The sequence below is a fragment of the Dendronephthya gigantea genome, unplaced genomic scaffold (assembly GCF_004324835.1).
Source record: "Dendronephthya gigantea isolate DGI-Jeju-01 unplaced genomic scaffold, DenGig_1.0 000023F, whole genome shotgun sequence".
Taxonomy (NCBI): Eukaryota; Metazoa; Cnidaria; class Anthozoa; order Malacalcyonacea; family Nephtheidae; genus Dendronephthya; species Dendronephthya gigantea.
This window is the reverse complement of record NW_021163033.1, coordinates 1249257-1270435: the sequence shown is the minus strand read 5'-3', so window position 1 is coordinate 1270435 and position 21179 is coordinate 1249257. Positions and strand designations below refer to the sequence as shown.

The 21179-nt window shown below is 39.1% G+C and overlaps 4 protein-coding genes across 4 annotated transcripts; 3 read left to right on the top strand and 1 right to left on the bottom strand.

Annotated features, from left to right (window-relative positions):
• Positions 1 to 4430: 4430 nt before the first annotated feature.
• On the top strand, positions 4431 to 10825 carry LOC114522727. The gene is made up of 2 exons (XM_028543469.1): positions 4431 to 4614; positions 4978 to 10825. The coding sequence occupies exons 1-2, from the start codon at positions 4563 to 4565 to the stop codon at positions 10485 to 10487; spliced, it is 5562 nt and encodes a 1853-aa protein (XP_028399270.1). The 5' UTR covers positions 4431 to 4562; the 3' UTR covers positions 10488 to 10825.
• Positions 10826 to 10970: 145 nt separating this feature from the next.
• Positions 10971 to 14580, bottom strand: LOC114522464 (vesicle transport protein USE1-like). Its single transcript, XM_028543150.1, has 7 exons — positions 14457 to 14580; positions 14292 to 14341; positions 13810 to 13888; positions 13136 to 13292; positions 12944 to 12980; positions 12520 to 12667; positions 10971 to 12026 (listed from the first exon to the last, which is right to left on the bottom strand). The coding sequence occupies exons 1-7, from the start codon at positions 14568 to 14570 to the stop codon at positions 11832 to 11834; spliced, it is 780 nt and encodes a 259-aa protein (XP_028398951.1). The 5' UTR covers positions 14571 to 14580; the 3' UTR covers positions 10971 to 11831.
• A 365-nt stretch (positions 14581 to 14945) lies between these two features.
• Positions 14946 to 16454, top strand: LOC114522594. Its single transcript, XM_028543327.1, has one exon. The coding sequence runs from the start codon at positions 15020 to 15022 to the stop codon at positions 16253 to 16255; it is 1236 nt and encodes a 411-aa protein (XP_028399128.1). The 5' UTR covers positions 14946 to 15019; the 3' UTR covers positions 16256 to 16454.
• A 435-nt stretch (positions 16455 to 16889) lies between these two features.
• Positions 16890 to 20288, top strand: LOC114522665. The gene has a single exon (XM_028543402.1). The coding sequence runs from the start codon at positions 17113 to 17115 to the stop codon at positions 19927 to 19929; it is 2817 nt and encodes a 938-aa protein (XP_028399203.1). The 5' UTR covers positions 16890 to 17112; the 3' UTR covers positions 19930 to 20288.
• Positions 20289 to 21179: the final 891 nt, after the last annotated feature.

Sequence of the window (21179 nt, the reverse complement as noted above, 5' to 3'; positions counted from 1 at the left end):
TAAAATCGGGATTGTAAAAACAACAACATCTATAAAACCCCTCTGGGATTTCAAATATTTCCTTTCTTGCCATTAATATTCATATTCAATTATCATGCATGCGGCCGTTGTCGTTTTTGACCTGAATCATGCATAAACTCCCTATTGTTCGGTTTATCTAAAAATGTTCAATTGCTTAATACTCACGTTTTATTATGAACAGGTCTTGTCGTTGTTTCAAATGCATGGCTTGACCCGCTAAATCGCTACCTGAAATTAAACCAAAGGAATGCTTGTTATAGACAGCGATTTCAAGGATTTACCCTCGATGAAAGGAGCTTAAATATCGGGAGAAAACATGCGGTGATTATTCAGTTGAGAGAGCGCATGATGCCTGATCAAGCGTTTCAAGTTTTCCCATCTTATTTTGAATAAAATAGACCCAAAATTACCTGTTCATTTCAGCAACAAGTGTTTAAGAGCAGCTTTGGACTTGCTGTCTCTTTAAATGCGAGTCATCTGGAGCAATCTCAGCTATGGATTTCTTGCGCAGCTCATTTCTATATTCGGTTTAGCTTTAGCATTTAAACTCCACCTGAAAGAACAAAAGGCAATGTTTGTTTACTGGTTTGGTCTTTAGAACTCAATTCAAAGGTAATTGCTTGCGATTGGGGCAAAGGTTAGCGGCTCACACAAGATTTAGCGTATATTACCTTTCTCATATCATCAACAAGTCCCAAGAAAATGCGTAGACGTGCTTTCTCTTCAAAAGGCGAGTTATCTTGAGTCAAATGCGAGTCGTCTCGGGCAATTTCAGTTGCGGTAACGGACTTCTTGCCCACTTCACTTCATTCAATTTGATTTTAAGCTCTCAAACTCCACCTGGAAGAATGAAAGGCACCATTAGTTCACTGCTTAGGTCTTTAGAGCTCAATTCAAACGTAATTTGCGTGTGGTTAGAGCGAAGGTTAGCGGCTCAACGGTAAGATTTAGCGTATATTACCTTTCTCATATCATCAATAAGTCCCCAGAAAAAGCCTAGACTTGCTTTCTCTTCAAAGGCGAGTTTTCTTGAACCGGTTCATCGGTCGTCAATCTCTTGTTCACAAATTTTATCGTTTAACTTCGCTTTATTTCGTCAAAATTCTGCATGAAAAGAATAAAAGCAACGTTAGTGCTATACAAGTTTGCATTTAAAGCTGGACACGACAAGAACACTACGAGAGAGGCATTACAAGACGTGAACTAAAGACACGTGAAATCTCAGACCAAAAGCTCACGGTGAAACAAGCTGATAAAACACGCAAGGGAAAGGCATATTACCTGGTATAACACCAACGACAGTCTGTCAGAGATAGTAAACTTCTATTAAACTTCTCTTCTGCTGAAGACGATAGCAATCTGATAGAAATTTCTGTTGAAATTTTCTTGGCATGGAGTAGACTCATCTTTACTCTTCGAAGACCAGCGTTGAAGTGATGTCTCGAACTGGAATCAAAAGCACATATTCATTTTACCCGCTCCTCGTGTTTGCGAAATAAAGTCACCCTATTGGATGAACACTCCCGGCCTGACAGCTCAACAACGCTTCTGATTGGACGTTCATGGTAATTTAAATAATATGCCGATTAATTCTCTTCTCCTGAGCCTGGACATCAGAAATGAAAGGAAAAATTAATCATCTTATTCAAATTACTACGCTCGTCCAATCAGAAGCAATGTTGAGCTGTCAGGCCGGGAGTTTTCATCCAATAGGATGACTTTATTTTGCAGCACGAGGAGCGGGTAAAATAAATATATAGCTTTGATTCAACGTTGCCACATTACTTGGGCGCTGATTTTCAAAAACAAAACCTTCTGAAATTACCGAATGCTTTGATATACGAAGCATATTGATGGAGATTTTGCAATAAAATATCAACCTGTAATGCAATATATCTGATAAGATTATACTCACTGCATTTACTACAATCTAAAACAGGTTGATTACCTGTCCTAAGTGAAATGCACACAAACTCATATGTTCCTTGACTAACAATTTTGACAAAAATTTCTCGTGTTCAAATTATCACCTAATATCACGCAAATTTGGATCGAGTAAAGTTCTTACGTCAACGCAGGTAATTTATGCGGAACACCTGACATAAATATGCTAACATATATAATATTTATGTATGCATGACGTACCTAAAGCTGCATAAATTACCTGCGCGTGTCGTTATTGTGCTTTGCGGTTATCACACTTGCGTTGTCGTTGTCGCTGCGAAGGCACAGTCACCTCGCAGATTTACCTTTATTTCGTTAAGTTGAAATTTCTGCAGGCACGAGAAATAAGAAAACCTGTAGTTGTCAGAAAGACAACAACTCATTATAAATACCTCCCAAAGATCTAATAAATATTCATCAACGGCAGGTGTTCAAGGTAAACCCCAAATATAATTACGGGCAGTGATTGGTCAAACGGCGCGCAGCGAACGGTTGTGATTGGCTAACGGCGAATGCGCTAATTTTATACCAGGGAAGCAACACTTCCGACAAAAACAACAACATTCGAAAGGACGCTTTGACATGCAACGGTTGCAATGCAAAGACAGGAAGGCTTAGGTATAAAAGTAAATTAAAGACATCCCACGCGAAAAGGCACGACCTTGCAGCCCAAATGTCCAGCGCGAAAGGCGATGGGAATGGCGAGGCCGACGATGGATGGGCATTTGTGGACAGGCAAGGTGCAGTCATTGTAAGTGAAACTTATCGAAATTTTTTCATTAATATTTTTATTACCCGATGAATATCAGGCAACACTTACTGCACTGCAAACAATCATAACGGGGTATATAGCCACTGTTTATCTAAAAATATTACAAAAACAGCAAAGACAGACACAACGAAATGCTGGTTGAGTCTCCACGAAAATATCGACTCTACAAACGCTGGGGTAAACGGATTCACTAATTTCACTTGCATATAACAGGATTAAATCAATTCTATATCTGGCTTGAATGGCATTTAATTAAGAGCTATTTTCCAACGTAGAGTATTTAAAAAAGGTTCATTCAAATGCTCGTATTAAATTTCCGCAGTGCTGCGAAGTAGTTAGTTTGGAGTTGCTAATATTCTTGATATATGTAAACATACCACCTGTTGAAACCATGGCAACCATTCGCGTTTTTAATCGCTTAAAGCCTCACTTCATGTGTGTTTTTGTGGGTTTCTCTATAAATGCATGGTCGTTAGTCTATACCTATATACACCGGAACCACGCGCATGCGTGAATTGTGGATATACTCCATGCACGAGCCCATGAAACATGTAAATGAAGTCTAGTTTACGGACAAACAATTACAAGCGATTTATCACAGAAAGCATCTCTGGTATATTTAAATTTTAGTGTTTACAGTCTCACAGGCGTGGTTCATAACCTTTGCTCAACTAAATATAAGCAAATAAATATCAATGTTATTTTCTGTGGAAAATGCTTGCTGTTGGAGTATTGCTACCATGAGCTGAACTTTGTCAATTTCAAATTATCAAACGTGGTCATTAGTCAAAAACGTCTGATGGATTGTTCTCGGCTACAAACGTTTGAACGTTCAACTTCAAGATATGGGTTGTTAAGAAACAACAAAAACGAATGAATCACCTTAAATATTCCTGGGTTTACGCTGGAAAAACTTATTATTGAAATCTATTATTACTAAGATCTAGTCCATCGCTGAAATAATTCATTAACAAATGTAATTCTTCTTCCCCTTATGAATCAATTTCGAAAAGTTTAACTTGGCTCCAGCAGTCTTTGAAGACGCGGTATTCAACAGAGCTGGCAACTCACCAACTTTGCTCATTTATTTGCAGTCAAAGGAGAAAATAAAGTCCCCGAAAAGCAAGGTCAATGGGAAGCGCAAGAGAAGACGTCAACGAAAGAAAGAAGTTGAACCTGATTTCGAAGTGATCAAAGAAGGTGGACTGACAGTGTCGACGATCGTTGCAACCGCACAGGTCGCTCCTTTTCAGAAAGAGTTACCTGACGGCGAAGACGACTGGGGCATAGTCAAGGCTTCGGACCCGGAACCATGTCCTCCAACTTTATTAACGGAAGACGTGGGCAGTCGCGTGGAAGCGGGAAGTTTCGATAAAGATGATGTCGATTTCATTCGGATCCCCGATGCTGACGTGCCAAAGACCGATTCCCTCTCGGACACCTCTTCAACTTGTAGCTTTGATGTCATCGATGAGAATAAGAGGAAGCTGCTGTTGGAAAACGAAACACGGATAGCTGAAGATAATAATGCTGATGATGGAAGTGATAATGATGATGATAATGATGATAATGATGATGATGATGATGATGATAATGATGATGATAATGATAATGATAATGATAATGATAATGATAATGATAATGATAATGATAATGATGATGATATGATGATGATGATGATGATGATGATGATGATGATGATGATGATGATGATGATGATGATGATGATGATGATGATGATGATGATGATGATGATGATGAAGATAATCAAGATAGCGATGATAGCAATATCATCGGTGCAGAGTTCCATTTCGACTTTCCCACAATGGTTGCGTTATTCTGTTTAACAACGGTTCTTGGTTTTGTAATTGGACATGGTACGTTGACTTTAGTCTTCCTGATGCATGACACACGAATTTTGAACAAGAAAAATTAATCAGTACCTTGGAAAAAGCATCTTAAAGTTTGCCAACTTCAAAATTTGCTTAAGTCGGGATACTTTTTCCAAGTGTATTAAATAATGCCAAAAAATATTGAAATACGCAGAGTATTCACGAATTTTCGAAAATTTTTTAGAATATTCCTATATTGCAAAAAACCTTTGGTATTGATAATGATTTTATCATCTTTCCATCAAAATACATGAAATTATCCGTCTGCATATTCAAATTACTTTCACATATTTCTGATCGCCCATTGTCATAAAAAATTGATATAATTCATAACCGCACCCTTTCTAGGTGTTGGAATAGCAACTAGTCTTCTGGTGGTAAAAAATCCGGGTCTCAAAGTTCCCGGTGAAATGAGTCCAAACTCACCGACCACGGCTCCATCGGATGAGGAGAATGACCAAAACGAAAGCTCCGAACTCGAAGGAAAAATTCAGAAGTGGAAATCTCTGTACCGCAACGAGAAACCTCAGGATGGAATAGACGGTGTGAAACTTTCCGGAAATTTACCGGGCTTAAAGGAAGCACACAAGCATTTGTCTTTGGAAAACTACAAGCTGAAGAAGGCATACAACGATATTCAGAAACAACTCGATCTAATGAAGGTTATGTCGTGGTATCGCAGAGCGCAGGTCGATAAACTAAGGAAGGATGACAAAATGAACATGAGCTACGTGGTAGGGATGTTAAAGAAAGAGTTGCAGTACTTGGAGGCCGTGTATTTCAGAGAGAAACGTCTTGCAGATTTGTGGAGAAACGAGAACGTGGAAAAGAAAGCGGAAATCGTACCGAATACTTGGAAATATTTCAAAGATCGCTGGAGTAACAGACACAGAGAGGGAGACGAGGGCTCTAAAGAAGATGTCTGCATGGATAGACAGGATTGTGGCAGTAAAACCAGTACAGCTGAGGATACGGCGGGTGTTTCTCACAGCGAGGAAACAGTAGAGAGTATAGAGAAATCAGATGTTCCAAGTAAAGAAAGTGACGAAAACGTCGGTCAAACTAGTTTAAAACGCACAGAAATTGAAGAAAGCATTCGAAGTGAAGAATCAAGCGATGATGTAGAATCACAGGAACCGAAAGCGAAGGGAGATTTTGCGAGTGCTGACGACACTTCGTCCTCAAATGCGGAAGATATGCAACGCTCTGAACCGGCAGTCCACGCTGGAAATCAAAATCTTGAAGAAAATCTATTTTGGCGACATCTGCGTTTGGCGAAGACAGTCCAAGAAGAGGATATCCAGAATGACAAAACAGAAGAAGATGACCCGATCGGAGTGTCCTCCGAGATGATAGCGAGTGGCGACGATACATTGCGAATGGACGACGAAATACCAAATAAAGGATCTGAAAAAACAACAAGCCCTTCGGGGGTTTTGGCAGAGCGAGAATCGGACTGGTCGTCTCTGGAAGTCCTGGAACAGAATGGGGAATTGATAATTGCGCACGAAAACAAGGACAGCATAGAACATGTTCTCTACGGCTTCTTTTACGACGGGTTCCGAGAGATTGAATTAAGTCCAGGAGGTATATTTGTTATGTCATTAAAAACAGAATGTCTCAAGGTAAACAGCGGCTTCGAGGTGTCAGTGATAAACAATTCGCCAAAACCGGTAAATTTCTTTGCATTATTACCCAACGGGAAGATCACACGTCGCACGATAGATGGACAACTTAGGGTGACTTTTGTCGAACTTGGTGGGGAAGGTGGTGAAAGCGATGCAAAACCATTGACCTACGAAGCAGTTGTGTTAGAGAATGGTAAACTGGAAGTGCGGGAACAGAATAAAGGCAAATCTGGGGAAGGAAATACTGATGAATTGGATAAAGGCTCAAAAATTGAGGAAAACTCTGGTGATTGTAAATCAGATGAACTGAAGAATAAAAATGGTGAATTTGAGGATGAACGTTTAAGTAATGAAAATCAATCAAGTGAGGAAAATCTGCACGAAGGCGAATATGATGTTGGGGAATTTGAAGATAAATATCAGGGTGAAGTAAATGATGATAAATCTGGCGAATACAAAACAGAGAATATACATGCAAATGAGGAAGAGACACAGAAGGAAGACGTAAAGGTACTTCAACCACAGCAAGAGGTCCCTCTATGGACTCTTGTTCCAGGTGAAAGTCACGTGTTCGATCAACACACTAGAAAAATTTACCGGCACACAGTATCAGCACATCAATACCCGATCAGCAATTATGAAACACTTCTCACTCAATTTCGTAGAAACGAGGAACAGATCTATTACAGATTTCCACGAGATACGATCGTTGAGAAGTTCGTCGTCAAAGTCCAGGTGGTCAAAACGAAAGAAGATGGATCCATAAGTACAGTCGAGGATGACGAGGGATCAGTTGGGGACATTGCTAAAGGCAATGAACCATTACCGTACGACGAAGATGTCTCGGATATCGTTGAACAGCTTTTGAAAAACCCGTGGAAGGAAGGGCATAGATCACCCATTTTGTTGACCTACGATGAAAAAACTGCGGCTGTCACGTCAGTTTACGTCAGTCTTTCGAAAGTTCATCCCGATGACGTCATCTCCCATGAAGTATTGAAGAATGGAAAGTTGGAAACATTCGGGGAGAACAGAAAATTCACATCGTACCGTCTCCATGGAAACGAACTCTTGCGAATAGTACGAGAGGATGAAGTTAATCACGCATCCATCGGGACTGCAGAAACACCAGAACAAACGAACAGCGAGGAACAACGAAATCTTGAGAATGCAGAGGAGGATTCCGCGGATTCCCAGAAGGAAGATGGAAATTCCGGTAACTTTCACAAGGAGGATAAGAGTTCCGAGAATGGGATGTCCAGTCAAGCTAACAACGTAGATGTACAAGAATTGAGCTCAAATTATTTCATCCAGAATGATAGTATAGAGGCCACACCTTTGGAGGACAAAGAAGAAGAAGAGAGTCAGAAATGCGTTCTAAAGTTAAACGAAAGAAAAGTCAACGAATATTGGGGCTTCACTCTTCCACGTGGAGTGACGTATATTCGCGAAACTGTTGAACGCGTGATGCCAACGCCGAAATACAAGGCAGACGATTTAGCCAAACTGAATGTGTCCACAGACGACATCGAGGAATCTGTGTCGTATCTTTATTGCGAGGATGGCAGCGTTCAGAAGACGTGGTCAAGGAGTGAAAGGGCTTCACGGAGTGGCGCACGTGAGGATTCTGAGAATGTCGAAAGTCGTGAAGACTCCGAAAATGTGAAAAGTGAAAATGGTGGCAGACAGGAATTACACGAGAACTGGACTGACGATGATGAGTACGATTACCACGATGACGAACATGATGATATCAGCGATGACTATGATTATCATGAACATCATGATGATATCAATAATGTTAACAGTGATGATATTGATCATGATGGCAAAGATGATGATTATCATGGTGATGAAGATGATGATGACGACGATGATGATGACGACGATGATGATGACGATGAAGATGGTGATGAAGATGGTGATGAAGATGGTGATGAAGATGGTGATGAAGATGGTGATGAAGATAATGACGAAGATGAAGATGAAGGTGGTGATGGTGATGAAGATGATTATGAAGATGATGATGAAGATGATGACCGCGACACTTATAGTGATAATCCCAACGATTATCGTGACAACTATGATCCGGATAAGGTAACCAATAATCACAATGAAAATGAGTATGAAGCGAATGACCATGATCATGATAGTCCCAATAATCAGGACAGTGATGGTAACGGTGACCGCGATCATGTTAGTGACAAATTAAATCCTGAACTTGAGCAACACATCAAAGAAAAGACCAACGAAGAATCAAAGTTATCCAAAACCAATGAAAACTCAAATGATTCAGAAGGCAAATTGGAAAACGAGAAATTGAATTACGGCATGTTCATATCACGAGAATGGCAAAATTTGAAGCTGCAACAACAACAATTTGAATACAGGAAAAAACAGCACCAGCTGATGCAAAAACAGATGATGGAGGAATGGAGTAGAATGAAGGAGCAGTACAGAGAATTTAAAAAACATTTCAAGCAAAGCCAAAGATCTGAAAGCGAAATGGAAATCGGTGGATTATGGAATGACATGAAGCATCAGCAGACACAGTTCGATGATTTGAAGAAACACTTTGAGGAGGAATTGAGAAAAAGTTTGCAAGAGGAATTTGAGAAATTGAAGAAAACACAAGCAGAGATTGAGATAAGAGAACGGGAATCAAAGGAAGATAACGGACTTCAGCCAGAAACAGTTGATAAAGGAGAGGATATTTATGAACAATCGGGAACAAATTGGGAATCGGAACGTTATGAAAAGGATACCTTGATCTCGGAAAAAGAAACCGCTCAAGACGATCTTCGCCCTGAGGGGGAAGATGAAGTAAAAACCGCAGCGTTGCAAAGTCCGGTTACTCAAGTTTATCTTGGCCAAGAAGTCGATGAAGGTTTTGTTGAAAGAATTGAAAGTGATGCCTGGGAGATGCGTGATTCATATGCATATCTTCAGAATATGGAAGAGAATCTTCCACACGAATTGCCATACATCCCTAATACAGAAGAAATTAATGTTGATAAAAAATTGAGCGAAGATTGGGAATTGGGGTCGATGACCTCAAACAATGATGAAGGAAAACATATTCATGAAGAGAATCCTCCAGAAGAACTACCCAGCCCTACGAGTCATCTTGATACACCTGGAGTAGATGATGGTGTTTTTAAGATCCACGAAATGCAGGAAAAGTTTAACGAAGAGAACGGTCTTGATTTTCAACTGATGACCGGAAATGATGGTGAGGCTGAAGATGGAAACCATGATAGCCGTGACGGAGCTGGAGATGCTGGCAGTGTTTTCAATACTGTTGCAAGACAAAATATGGATGATGGCATCCCCGAGGACTTGCTTGACCCTGTAAACAGTGACAAGACATTGCCAAAGGAAGTCGATGAGCCTGTTCTGGAAGCAAGAGAGAGTGAGCAACCAAATTTTGACTCGAAAGACGTCTCATCTCCCTCGGAATGGGAGCTGCAAATTCAAAAACTTCGTGAAGAGTTGGATAGGTTATACAAAGCAAAAACATCCAGAAGAAACGAGCTGCAGTTAGTGAAATCAGAGATCGCAACAACCCAGGAGTTATACACAACACCACAACCGAAATGCTCACCAAAATGTCCCCAAACCTCAAACCTTTCAGAATGTCCACCCAAATGCCCTGTAGCCACGGACGATTCGACACAGAATCACAGCCCAGGTTACAGCAATGTTTTCCCGCCGAACCGTCAACCTTTGAAAAAACTAAAACTACGACCGTCTCCGAAGAGACCCGAGGAAGAAACGAAGGAATCGTACGCGAAGAGGAATGTTAATGTTAAACCACCGTCAGAGATGAAGACCAATGACCAGAATGAAAATAATGGTAAAAACCAAGCTTTTAGGGATTTCATCGAGGGTCATTCGTATCTCCAGCAACTCAAGCCTGTAGAATATGATGAGAAATTGCGTGGAGAGAGCCACAGCCTTTTGGCACCAGACGACAAAGTGGATGAGGGAAAAAGGTATAAAAGAAAATACAAAATGAAAAAAAAAGACAACGGAAAACTCACTGAAAAGTCGAAGAAGAAAAGAAAACAGGAGAGATATCTGAAGAAGAAAGTGTCAAATGATGGATTGGGTGGATCGGGTAAACACCAAAAGAATAAACGAAAAGTAAAAAACGCGTTCCCACTCAGTCCAAAATCAAAAAAGACCTCAGAAAAGAAACGGAAATCGAAGAGTAAGAAATACCATTAGAAATCTTGCAATGTCAGCCTACATTTTTTTATTTTATTTGGATATTCAAAAACACAAAAAATATACATTAAGAATTTTAATTTAAAATAATCTTAGGGGAGATATTGTTGCGGGTTAGGGGAATGTATATAGTGCGTAGTGCGCATGCTCGAGCTTACCGAGAACGCTTCTTTAAAAATATTGCAATTCAAAATTTTGAGTTACTTTGAACTAGAATTTCTGTAATTTACGATTTTTTTTAGGTACACATACACAATTGCACAAATTTTCTTACGGACACATTTCCAAAACTTGTAAATACATATATATTCACTAATTACAAATAATTAAACATATAAACCCAACATTTTGTTATAGTTTATTTTAGCTTTGAAGATCGCTAACAGCACACCGCCCCCCCCCCCCTCACAAGGATGAAGCATTTTCTGTCTGAACGCTCTCAAAATTTATAGTATAAAACTCACATATATATATATATATATATAATATATATATTTATATAGAGATTCCGAATGAAAAATTCATGTCAGTTGTGGATAATGCAAATGCAAATATGATATGATAATGCAAATATGCTGTTTGCCTAAAGTAACTAGTTGTATGCAACCAACATCATTTTCACTTAGGTGTCCAAAATCAGGACAACCTCACCGACTATTAGTTCTACCATCAACTAGACAGAATGTTAAATTTTTCAACTCAAACCAAACTAGTGCAGTGCGCAATCACACAGAAGACAATGATTTAATAACGCCATAATCTTTATAATTTATTAATGGGGTTATTACCATTATATACGTATAAATTATTTGATTTAGGATGATGTAAAATTCGATCATTCTGCGAATATCTTCAGTTCGTAACAAACTAGGCAAGATTCCGGCCTGATTTTAATTGAATTCAAATTTACACAGTGAAGATGCTACTGTTGGAATGTTAGTGATGATGAACTTGATTGATTCAGGTATATGTATTGTGATGATACTACTCTGAGCCACCAAAAGCTGAAAAATTAACTGAAAGATCAACTTGAGTACGGTGGAAATCGAACCTACGACCTTTGGTTTTCTTGTCCAATGCTTTTTCAACTGAATAATTAGGCTAAAGGTTTGAATGGAAGAATAGGCGATATTTCGGAAATCAATCTAGTTAATCTGTGTTTCTTGAAGTGATAGTGATATGGCTTAGGTAAAATACGAATTCATATTGTAGTGTTGTTATTCTGAGTTACTGAATTATTTTAAAATGTCTATTTCAAATTTAAAATATTAAAAATTTAGTTTGTTATGAATAGAAAATATCCCCAGAAGAGACTTTACATAATCTTTAAATTTCTATAATTTGTCAGCTGCTGGCTGAGTAACGTTTTGGAAAGAACCTGATAAATATAATCATCATGATGAACACGATGCAAACACAAGCTAACATTGTCCAAACCCACAATGAACAAGGTCTGTTTGTGATTTCTTCAAGTCTTTCGCTTTCATGTTTGAGTTTTGTGAAGTTTGAGTCCGCAAGATTTGTGGCGTTTTCCAAAGCCTAGTGAGATGGTGAGGTGAAAATGGCTCAAATCTTATTTTAAATAAAAGTGAAAATTGTGACTAAGTTTATGTGCTTTTAACAAATGTAAATGGCATCATATAAACAGAAAAGCATTCAGAAGAAATATGGAAATGCTTGCAGAGCTGAAAAAGTAATTTTTTGGCAATGTAATTTTTAGCCATTTCAAGGGCTTTAGATGAATTATAAGAAGACTTGCTTGATACCAAAAACTAACCAACCAAAAAGGAGAAAAATACAACAGAAAGAAATTTAGGTTTATCTTAAAAATTTAGAGGTTTAGTAAATTAAAAACTAGTATGAGACTATAGTATGGGTAAGACGGAAAAGAGTAAACAAAAATATAGTCTACTGTGATTTCAAAATGAAACTTGTTTTTCTTTTCATTTTTGATCAAGACTACATTCCGGGTTTCAAGGAATTATTTTCGTCCTCAAGGCAAGGAAGCTAGAAAATTTTAAACCAGGCTTACCTTATTATCCTTCTTGATGATATTGTTGGCAACCAGAGAGTTGTGCTTTAAATTCTGAGCCATTTGAATCATTTCCTCTGCGATTTTTTCCTGCATGTTTTGATGATGTTCTAGGACAGCGTCGAGACCTTCGTCCGTGTTAACGTTCCTGCAGAAAAATACAAAATTATATTAACAATTAGATATGATCCAATTCAACTTTGAATAAAACAAATGACCTGATACATAAAAAATACCAGATACACTTTTCTCATACAATCATTTTTGATACAATCTGTTTATGTGTTATGCCCTCTCTGTGGGGATGTTCATATGAACTGGATCCGGGGGAGTACGGTAGCATGACTATTTGAACTTTGGGAAGAGGTACAACTCCCAGGATATTCCAATATTTTGACCATGCATAAAGAACTGAAAAACTTACCTCGTAGATTTTCTATTTCGTAATTGTGCATCTACACCTTTAAACAAAGGAAAAATAAATCATGTTCAGAGATTTAAAATGCCTCTGAAAAATATTATTTCTAATTCATCAGGTTGTCAAATGCCAGGGTGTTGGTGTTAGTTGTTTCATGATGAGCATCTGATGCAAGCAAAATATCCCAAAGACAAATACCTTCACCCAAGAGCTCATTCCTTGCCTCATTCTCATAGCGTGTTTTAGCTTTCTGATGAATCTGCCTGACCTTCAATGGTGTGACATGTGTTGTGTCTGTTGTGATATGCGGAGGAGCAATTTGTTGGCTGGCAAGCGTCTTCTCGTACACAGAATTCTGTAAATATGGATTTAAAACACTTAATGAGTTATTCATCCAAAACATTTTGTTATTAAAATTGACAACAAGGCAGCCTGGATAATGTACTTAATAATCTCAGGATGCTCAAAAAAAATTATTTTTTTCCCAGATCAATTGTTTTGTACTTTGCAACATTTACTTCGGCAACATACACCACAGAATGTCCAGCAATGTGGGAGTACAAATGTACAATTATTAGGTACTATTTTGTACTAGGCCAGAGGTTTCAATTCAAGTGCAAAATGTACTACCTAAATATTACTGTCTAACAGACTCAGTTAGCTAGCTAGTACATGTAACTCTAATTAAGGTTTTTGCTCTGTTAATTAAGTTGAGTGACCTTGGGATAAATTGATGTATGCCAGGTGTAACTTTATGACCTCAATTTTCTATTTCTACAAATGGGTTTTGCAAGTCAATGTCCAATCGGTTCTGCAAGTCTGCAGCATACGAGTGAAAGTATAAGTATTTGTCTATTATGACTTCAGCATACCAATTTTTCTGTGTCAATGGTATTTTTCAAAAATTCGATTCTTCTAGTGTATTCTTTCATAACCTCTGTGCTTGGTTTACTAGAAAGGAAAGATAATCACTTAACAACAGCAAAAACCAGCTAATCTCATTATCCTGGATGGTTATACACACAATTGGTGTATTGACCTATCAGATATGAAGACACTCTTCAACCAAAATCAGAAAAAAAATCTTTGAAATTGCTCATTTTGCTTCATTTTCAGGTGAATTTTGTTTTGCCTTCTGAGGTAAACTTAACATTTGCACATTATCACATCCTCATTTTGTTGTAAATTCTTATGGGCAGGAAAATTCTGAGAATAGCTTTATTTAGAGAAAGTTTCACAATTTATTAAATAGCCTTATGATTATGAACAGCCCAGCAGTAAAAAATCAATCTAAAATCATTCTACAATCAATCAACCAACCTTATATTCTACAGCCCGTAAATATCATATTTACCTGGGCAACTTTCCTAAGTCCACAATTTGTTTCTGAAGAGCTTTGACATACTATTTTAAAAAGAAAATTATGTTATTAAATGAATAGTAATTCGAAAAATTGGCAGAAATATAGAACAGATTGCAAGATCAGGCTAAATAAAATCCATCCAAAACGACAGCTTACTTTCTCAAGTCTCCAGTTAAGTTTCCCATCAGTTGATTTTATTTCATTGGCCATTGTTTCGCATTGAGCGAGTAATCGTCGTAAATTTATTTCTGCTTTTGACTGGACCGCCATTTTGTTTTAAAGTCCTTCTCCAGATTTAGTTTACTGCTCCAGACATTATAGATATCAAAATAGAGATCAGACATCGAGAATCAAGAAATGACAAGAATTTCCCAAGAATCAGTCAACCAGGAATTTCGCTCAGCTAGGCATTGGTCTATAAAAACACTGAAGTGTGCAGGTCTTATAAAAAGACACTGAAGTGTGCAGGTCTTATAAAAAAACACTGAAGTGTGCAGGTCTTACTAAGGAGTTCTGGAAATGTTCGTAACTAGAGTTGCAACTAACATTGCTAAGATATTGGAAAAATAAACGAATATTGGACTTATAAGTACGGTTATGACGTCAGTACAGGAACATAAAGCCGTAATAACATCCTCTTTGGCATTGCACCAGACTTATCTTCGGTATTCCCCTTATAGTTCAAGGTCTATATCGAAAGTATACTGACACTTCTGAAAATGCTAAAACCAAGCGATACTGCGAGTTCTAATACCGCAGTATCCACAAGCAAGCCTGGCTATAGAGGCTTTCTCTTGGGGTTAAATCGGATGTTCAAAGAGAAAGATTTAAAAGAATTTAAATTTGCATTAAAAGATGTCATTCCTGCTCGCAGTTTGGAAGGACTGCATGAGCCACTTGATGTGTTTTCAGCTCTGGAAGATCGCGGTCTGCTTGGACCAGATAAATTTGACGAGCTTCGTGGATTCCTTGAAGAAATTGATCGACCAAAAATGGTTGATTTGCTCGATGACTTTGATGACGCAGGTACAAAATTTCCTTTGAAGCCAAGATCAGATAACCGTCTCGAGAAAGATGGCTACAGCGTTTCTGTTGAAGGCGGCCGTCATTTTGATACAAGTCAAGGCGAATTCGTTGAAGTTAGAAGTGGATCAAACTACAGCCTGACGTTGATCAACAACAACACCCACCGATGCCTGATCAACATTCAGATTGACGGCTACGAAATGTTTCCAAACGGATTGATTTTTGCACCAAAACAAATATACACGATAGAGCGGCCGTCAAGGATTGAAGAGAAGTTTAAATTCTTCGCCATACGTGATGCACCAGACGGATCTGGTATTAACGGCTGGCGTAAACATGAGAATGGCGTAATTGAAGTGAAATTTACACCCGAGAGAGCTGGTATGAAAATCACTTGCGTAGCACCCGGCTTAGAAACCCGAACAGTTTCTTGTTCCACAAAAGCTACTGATGTTGCTTTTCTTGAAATGGTCGCTCGAGTTTTCGATAACGCCGTCGTGACGGTAATGATCAACTCTTGGAAACCGTTGGGAAAGCGCGGGGTGAAACTTACTTGGTATGGCGTACGTGACGGGTCTAGAGTTATCGTCAATGTTGGTGGGGTCGGTGGCGGTGATCCAAGAGTTCGTAGGGTGGTTGGCCTAAATAAGGGCGATGCAACTTCAAAGAAAAACGCCGACTGGACGGCTGATCAGAGTGCAACTTCAAAGCCAAAGGCGGACGGCGTGTGGAGGGCTGGGGCGACAACCTTGGAAGGCAAGAGTGATCAGAAGTTTCGGAAGGAACTGAAATTCCCAACTGATCCCTCCCGGGCATCGATCCTCAACCTACGCCTTGTTGCTCGTGAGAATGTAATTCCGTTACCTTCTACAGGTAATCCAACCCCCCTGACAAGAGCTACCCTCATACCCCCTCCTGTCCCTAACTAAAGTAAACAAACCACGCATTGAAAGTCAGGTTGACCGATGATTATATCATTCATATGTAATATGACAGACTTTAAAAGAAGTGGACAGTTACAGTTTTATATCTAGCACGATATATTCAGTTTTACAATATATCTGTATGATTTGCTTGTAGAATAATCCTTTTGTCAATGTGAAGAATTCGAGGTTTTATTAAATCGTGCCTATGTTTGTAATAACATATCAATCTTGACTTGGACACATACATCCGAGGTGTTGAAGTTGAATGGATTTTCAAACTGAGTCTTATAATGACGTCAAACGCGGAAAGTCTGATGTTACATGAAATTTGATTGGCTCCACAAAATTATCGAGCCAACCAAACTTCGTGTAAGATCAGTCTTTCCGCGCTTGACGTCATTATGAAAAAGCTCTATTCACCGTGTGCATGAATTTCGTAGGATAAATGAAATCCTAGGGTAAATTCAACCTCGTACCCAGGGTCTTTTGTAGGCTTTCCTGGGGGCACAGTGGGGGGAAAGCACTGCGGGAAAGATCTTTTCTCAGCGGGTGCTCCCCCAGAGTGAGCACAGAGAGTGAGCAAAGAGAAAAGACCCTGGGTACGAGGTTGGGGTAAATTACCGTATATAGCAGCAAAGGAGGCGAGTAACGCGGAAATGCGACATGAGTGGGTGTGAACTGTAAAGCATATTGATATGGTCAAAGTATGTTGTGAAACACAAAACAGTCTGTGACTAAACGTTTCTCGGCAAAGCCGAACAAAGAACTATCTGCTGCTACTATTATCCGACACAGTGTATCATGCGAACGTGGGAACATCACAGTCATTATTATCATACGCACTGATCAACAAACAAGACATGGAAGCATTTTACGAAGCAGCAGCCGACAGACTTTTGATTATCATTCATCAGCAAAATATGTGTCTTTCTGCTGAGAGTCTATGCCACGAATTCAGTAAACGAGTTGGAGTTACACTCGAAGATTTCGTTGGGGTTGAGGGCCATGAATTTGTACGGACGTCACCGGCCTATCGATATTCAAATCCAAATTCATTTCCTAGTCGGGAGGATGGCAAGTACTGTGAAATGCTACTGATAAAAGCTTGTCAGTTGATCGAGGACAATGTCTTAAATTTCGCGTGCGATGACAATATTGAAAACACTGCGTTTCATTATCTCGCTGCTATACCAGAAACATCGCATCTTGTTCGATTACTGTTGAAAGCAAAAGGTAAAGAATTGGCGTTGAAAACGAATATTAACGGTCAAAATATATTACACGTACTCGCTGGAAGGCTGCGTGCAAAAAAAGACAGCGATGGCGATTTGGTGTTTGAAAACGATAGAATTGGAGAAATTGAATGGGCTGTAAAGGACAGAATAGCTTTCTTAGAAATGTTGAAAGAAGAACTGTCTGTCGTCGAGCTATCTCATTTGGTAAACGCACAAGACGAGTTTGGCGATACAGCGATGCACGAATGGGCATTGTCAACATCTGAAACACGATATGCTGAAAGTCAAATAGAAATCGGACAGTTGCTTTTAGATTTTGGGGCAAAATTACGTCTTCCAAACAACGGAGGCCAACTACCTCTGCACTATGCTTTCAACGCAGACGTGTTCGAATTTCTGGTCGAAAAATGCGATGTCTGCCACGTTAGAAATGACTTGGACGAAACGCCACTGATGTTCATCGTAAAAGCAATCATAACACAAGCTTTCTCGAAAATCAACGTGACCAAATATCGAGAGTTGATCACAGTTGCAAAATTTCTGGAAAGGGTGAATCCAAAACCGGTAAAAGTGCGTGAATTGACGCCCTTTATTGAGTTACTTCAAAGGTGTACTGAACTCTGGTACGCGATTGAAATTCCAGACATTGGTGGTGAATATATCTTTGATGTTGTCCTCTCAAGCATCAAAATCTCCTCTTACGAATGGTTTGATCCAATTCTGTCGGTAGAACAGATTCTTTTCTGGAAATTTACATATGGATTGGTCTCGTTACTTGAGAGCATAATTGATACTCCCTTTTGCACAAAACATCTAAAAAAAGAAGTGTTGCATACGTTGTTGAACTTTCATCCAAATATTCCCGAATTGAATCGCGACAACTCAGCTCTCTCAGCACTAATCAAGTGTTTGGACATGCTTTGTCAAAAAGGAGTCGACATAAACTCTCTCGATACAAACGGACTGACGCCTTTAGATATTGCCTACAAATGTTACAGCATTCGGCCAATTTTCTCTAAAATAATCATCGAAAAACTGCTCATGTATGGGGCTCGAAGAAGTGGAAACTCGTTTAAACGTCAACTAACGTCTAGCTGTCCAAAACGTCATCTTCAAAGTGCACAAGATCTTGCAGCAACCACAGGAACAGTAGATAATGTCACTGTTGTCGGAAAATTCCGATATTTCAACGACCAGCCAATCGGGTCTGGCGCCTTCAGCTCTGTATTTCTCGCGATCAAAGATGAGAACCTCGATGAAGGTGGCAAGATGTACTGTCGCTGTTTTGCGTTGAAACGAATCGAGAAGGCAAAAGTTAATCGAAATGAAATCAATCGCGAGGTGAAAACATTGATTTTACTTTCCAACGAATCCACGAACGTCGTGAAGTACTATGGAGTTGAAGATTCCGATGACGCGAATTTCCAGTATCTTTGCCTGGAATTGATGAATGGTGACCTTGAACAGTTCATAACTAATAATTCAACAGTACTCGAAGAAAAGGGAAATGAATCGATCATGAGTGCGGTTCGTGATATCATTCGCGGGGTGGAATTTCTTCACAGAAAAAATTTCATCCATCGTGACATCAAGCCCGGTAATATATTGTACACAGTTGAGCCGAGTTTGCAATTCAAAATTGCCGACTTTGGGCTGACGAAGAAGTTATTTACTTCATCGACGATGACTTTAGGGAGTGGTATTGCCATGGCCCCGGGCACGCGTTGTTGGATGGCACCAGAGCTCATCAGCATGGTGACAACAGATCATAACGAACAGACAGATTTGTTTTCGTTGGGTCTTGTACTTTATTATCTTCTGACTGCAGGCAAACATCCTTTTGCGACCGAAAGGATGGAGCCCTCTCACGTCATCGAGAAAAGAATCGTAGATATGCAAATTCGTTCTGACCAAGTATTACAACAGGAAGCGAGCAGTTTTCTTCACCAGCTTCTTAACAAAAACCCATCCAAGCGTACACCAGCCGAATTTCTTCACCAGCATCCTTTCCTGTGGAGCACCAGAAAAAAGATCGAGTTCCTTAAAGCGGTTGGTTCTCAACCAGAGGCTGTTTTTCCCACTGGCTCGACCTTAGAGCAAAGGTTGCAAACGACAACAACTGGTAGACAGGTTTCTGTTACTACTTGGAATATAGAATGCCGTGAGTTGTTTAATCGTATGACAATGAATCGAAAGAAGAGAAAAATCAAGAGGTACAAAACCAACAAGGTGATCGATTTCCTGCGATTTATCCGCAATGCTTACTCTCATCAGGACGAGAGAAGGTTACCCACTCAACTGAAGCTTGAGAGCAATGTCTTTTTGCGTGAGTACCCTTCGCTTGTGCTCGATGTTTTTACGATTGTACAACAGCTAGGGTATGAGAAGCGTAGCAGCATTTATCAAGCTCTCATGATGGAGCAAAAAGGTTCACCAAACTGACAATAGACGGTGGTCTTTTCAATAACTTCAAATATAACCAAGGTGTAGCGTGCAAGCCAGATTTTCGAGTAACTTCCATTAAAGGTGATGACAACACTGTCTAAAATAAACAAAAAATTCTCCACCTCTTGATCTAATGGCCAGTTTTTGTTTATTTCAGGCAGTTGTTTTACGTCATTTTATGAGAATTTTATGAGAAGTTTTTGAAATATTTATGCTTGGAACTACGATATAACTGCTAATAAATCATAACAAATTATATTTCGCACTGTACAAAGATTGTTATTAGTGAGCTTAAGGTAGTGACGTTTTTGACAACACGTACGTTAACCGAAAGTAAAGTTTTTGTTTCTCATCAATCACAATCCTTGACCCAGTCTTTTGATGTTACTCTTGCCGTTTGTGTTGTCAAAAACGTCACTTGCTTAAGCTCACTATTAACTGACGACGACCTTTAAGAATTGTTCATCTTTTCGAAGAGCAATTGTTCACCTTTCATGAAACATTGGCAGAAGCTTATATTTTGCGCTGTTTTAGACTTCGAGTTGTTACCGCGCCAGGGGTGCGCAAGAGCCCAATAATTGTATTTTTAAACTAAAAAGAAATGATACTGAAGGACGAGTTATCCCGGCTAGGCGAGGTGAAAACTGTATATAATGAAATAAGATTAAGCCTTTGATGCGATGCGCTCTTTATCGTGTGTATTCTTAGCGACAATTAAGAGAACACACAAAATGTAAAATGTAAAAGCAAATGTCACAGATATATTCTCATTAAATTTAAATAAGGGAAATTCCCTCAGAGAGAAAAACTGCTTTATAGCCATATTTCAAACAAACAACATCATTCGTTTAGTATTTCGCAGAAAAATGCCCCTTATAGAAGATTCATCGAGTCCTGAAATCGTAGTTAAATGTATAGATAAATTATTGCTATTCTTGTTCCTTTATGTAGTTAAGTATGTTGTTGTGTAGTTAAAATGTTTTACTAAGCAAATTTTTTATATAAAATATATTTTCTAGCAAATATTAACTTTTGTTTTGGACCTTCACGTGGGGGACACTATCCGCGGTAAAGTAATTAAAGGGGACACTATCCGCTAGCCCTAAACAGAAGTCGACGATAGAGCGGCCGTCTAGAGTGGGAGAGAAGTTTAAATTCTTCGCCATACACGATGCACCAGACGGATCTGGTATCAACAAGTGGCGTAATGAAAAAGATGGCGTAATGAAAAAAATGGCGTAATGAAA

Excerpts from the sequence above, each read along its gene's own strand:
- LOC114522727 (XM_028543469.1), top strand. The coding sequence starts at position 4,563 with ATGGTTGCGTTATTCTGTTTAACAACGGTTCTTGGTTTTGTAATTGGA. Across the intron at positions 4,615-4,977 it reads TGGTTTTGTAATTGGACATG|GTGTTGGAATAGCAACTAGT; the intron begins GTACGTTGACTT and ends CACCCTTTCTAG.
- LOC114522464 (XM_028543150.1), bottom strand. The coding sequence starts at position 14,570 with ATGGCGGTCCAGTCAAAAGCAGAAATAAATTTACGACGATTACTCGCT. Across the intron at positions 13,293-13,809 it reads CCATTGACACAGAAAAATTG|AATTCTGTGTACGAGAAGAC; the intron begins GTATGCTGAAGT and ends CCATATTTACAG. Across the intron at positions 12,027-12,519 it reads TCATCAAGAAGGATAATAAG|GCTTTGGAAAACGCCACAAA; the intron begins GTAAGCCTGGTT and ends CCATCTCACTAG.
- LOC114522594 (XM_028543327.1), top strand. The coding sequence starts at position 15,020 with ATGCTAAAACCAAGCGATACTGCGAGTTCTAATACCGCAGTATCCACA.
- LOC114522665 (XM_028543402.1), top strand. The coding sequence starts at position 17,113 with ATGGAAGCATTTTACGAAGCAGCAGCCGACAGACTTTTGATTATCATT.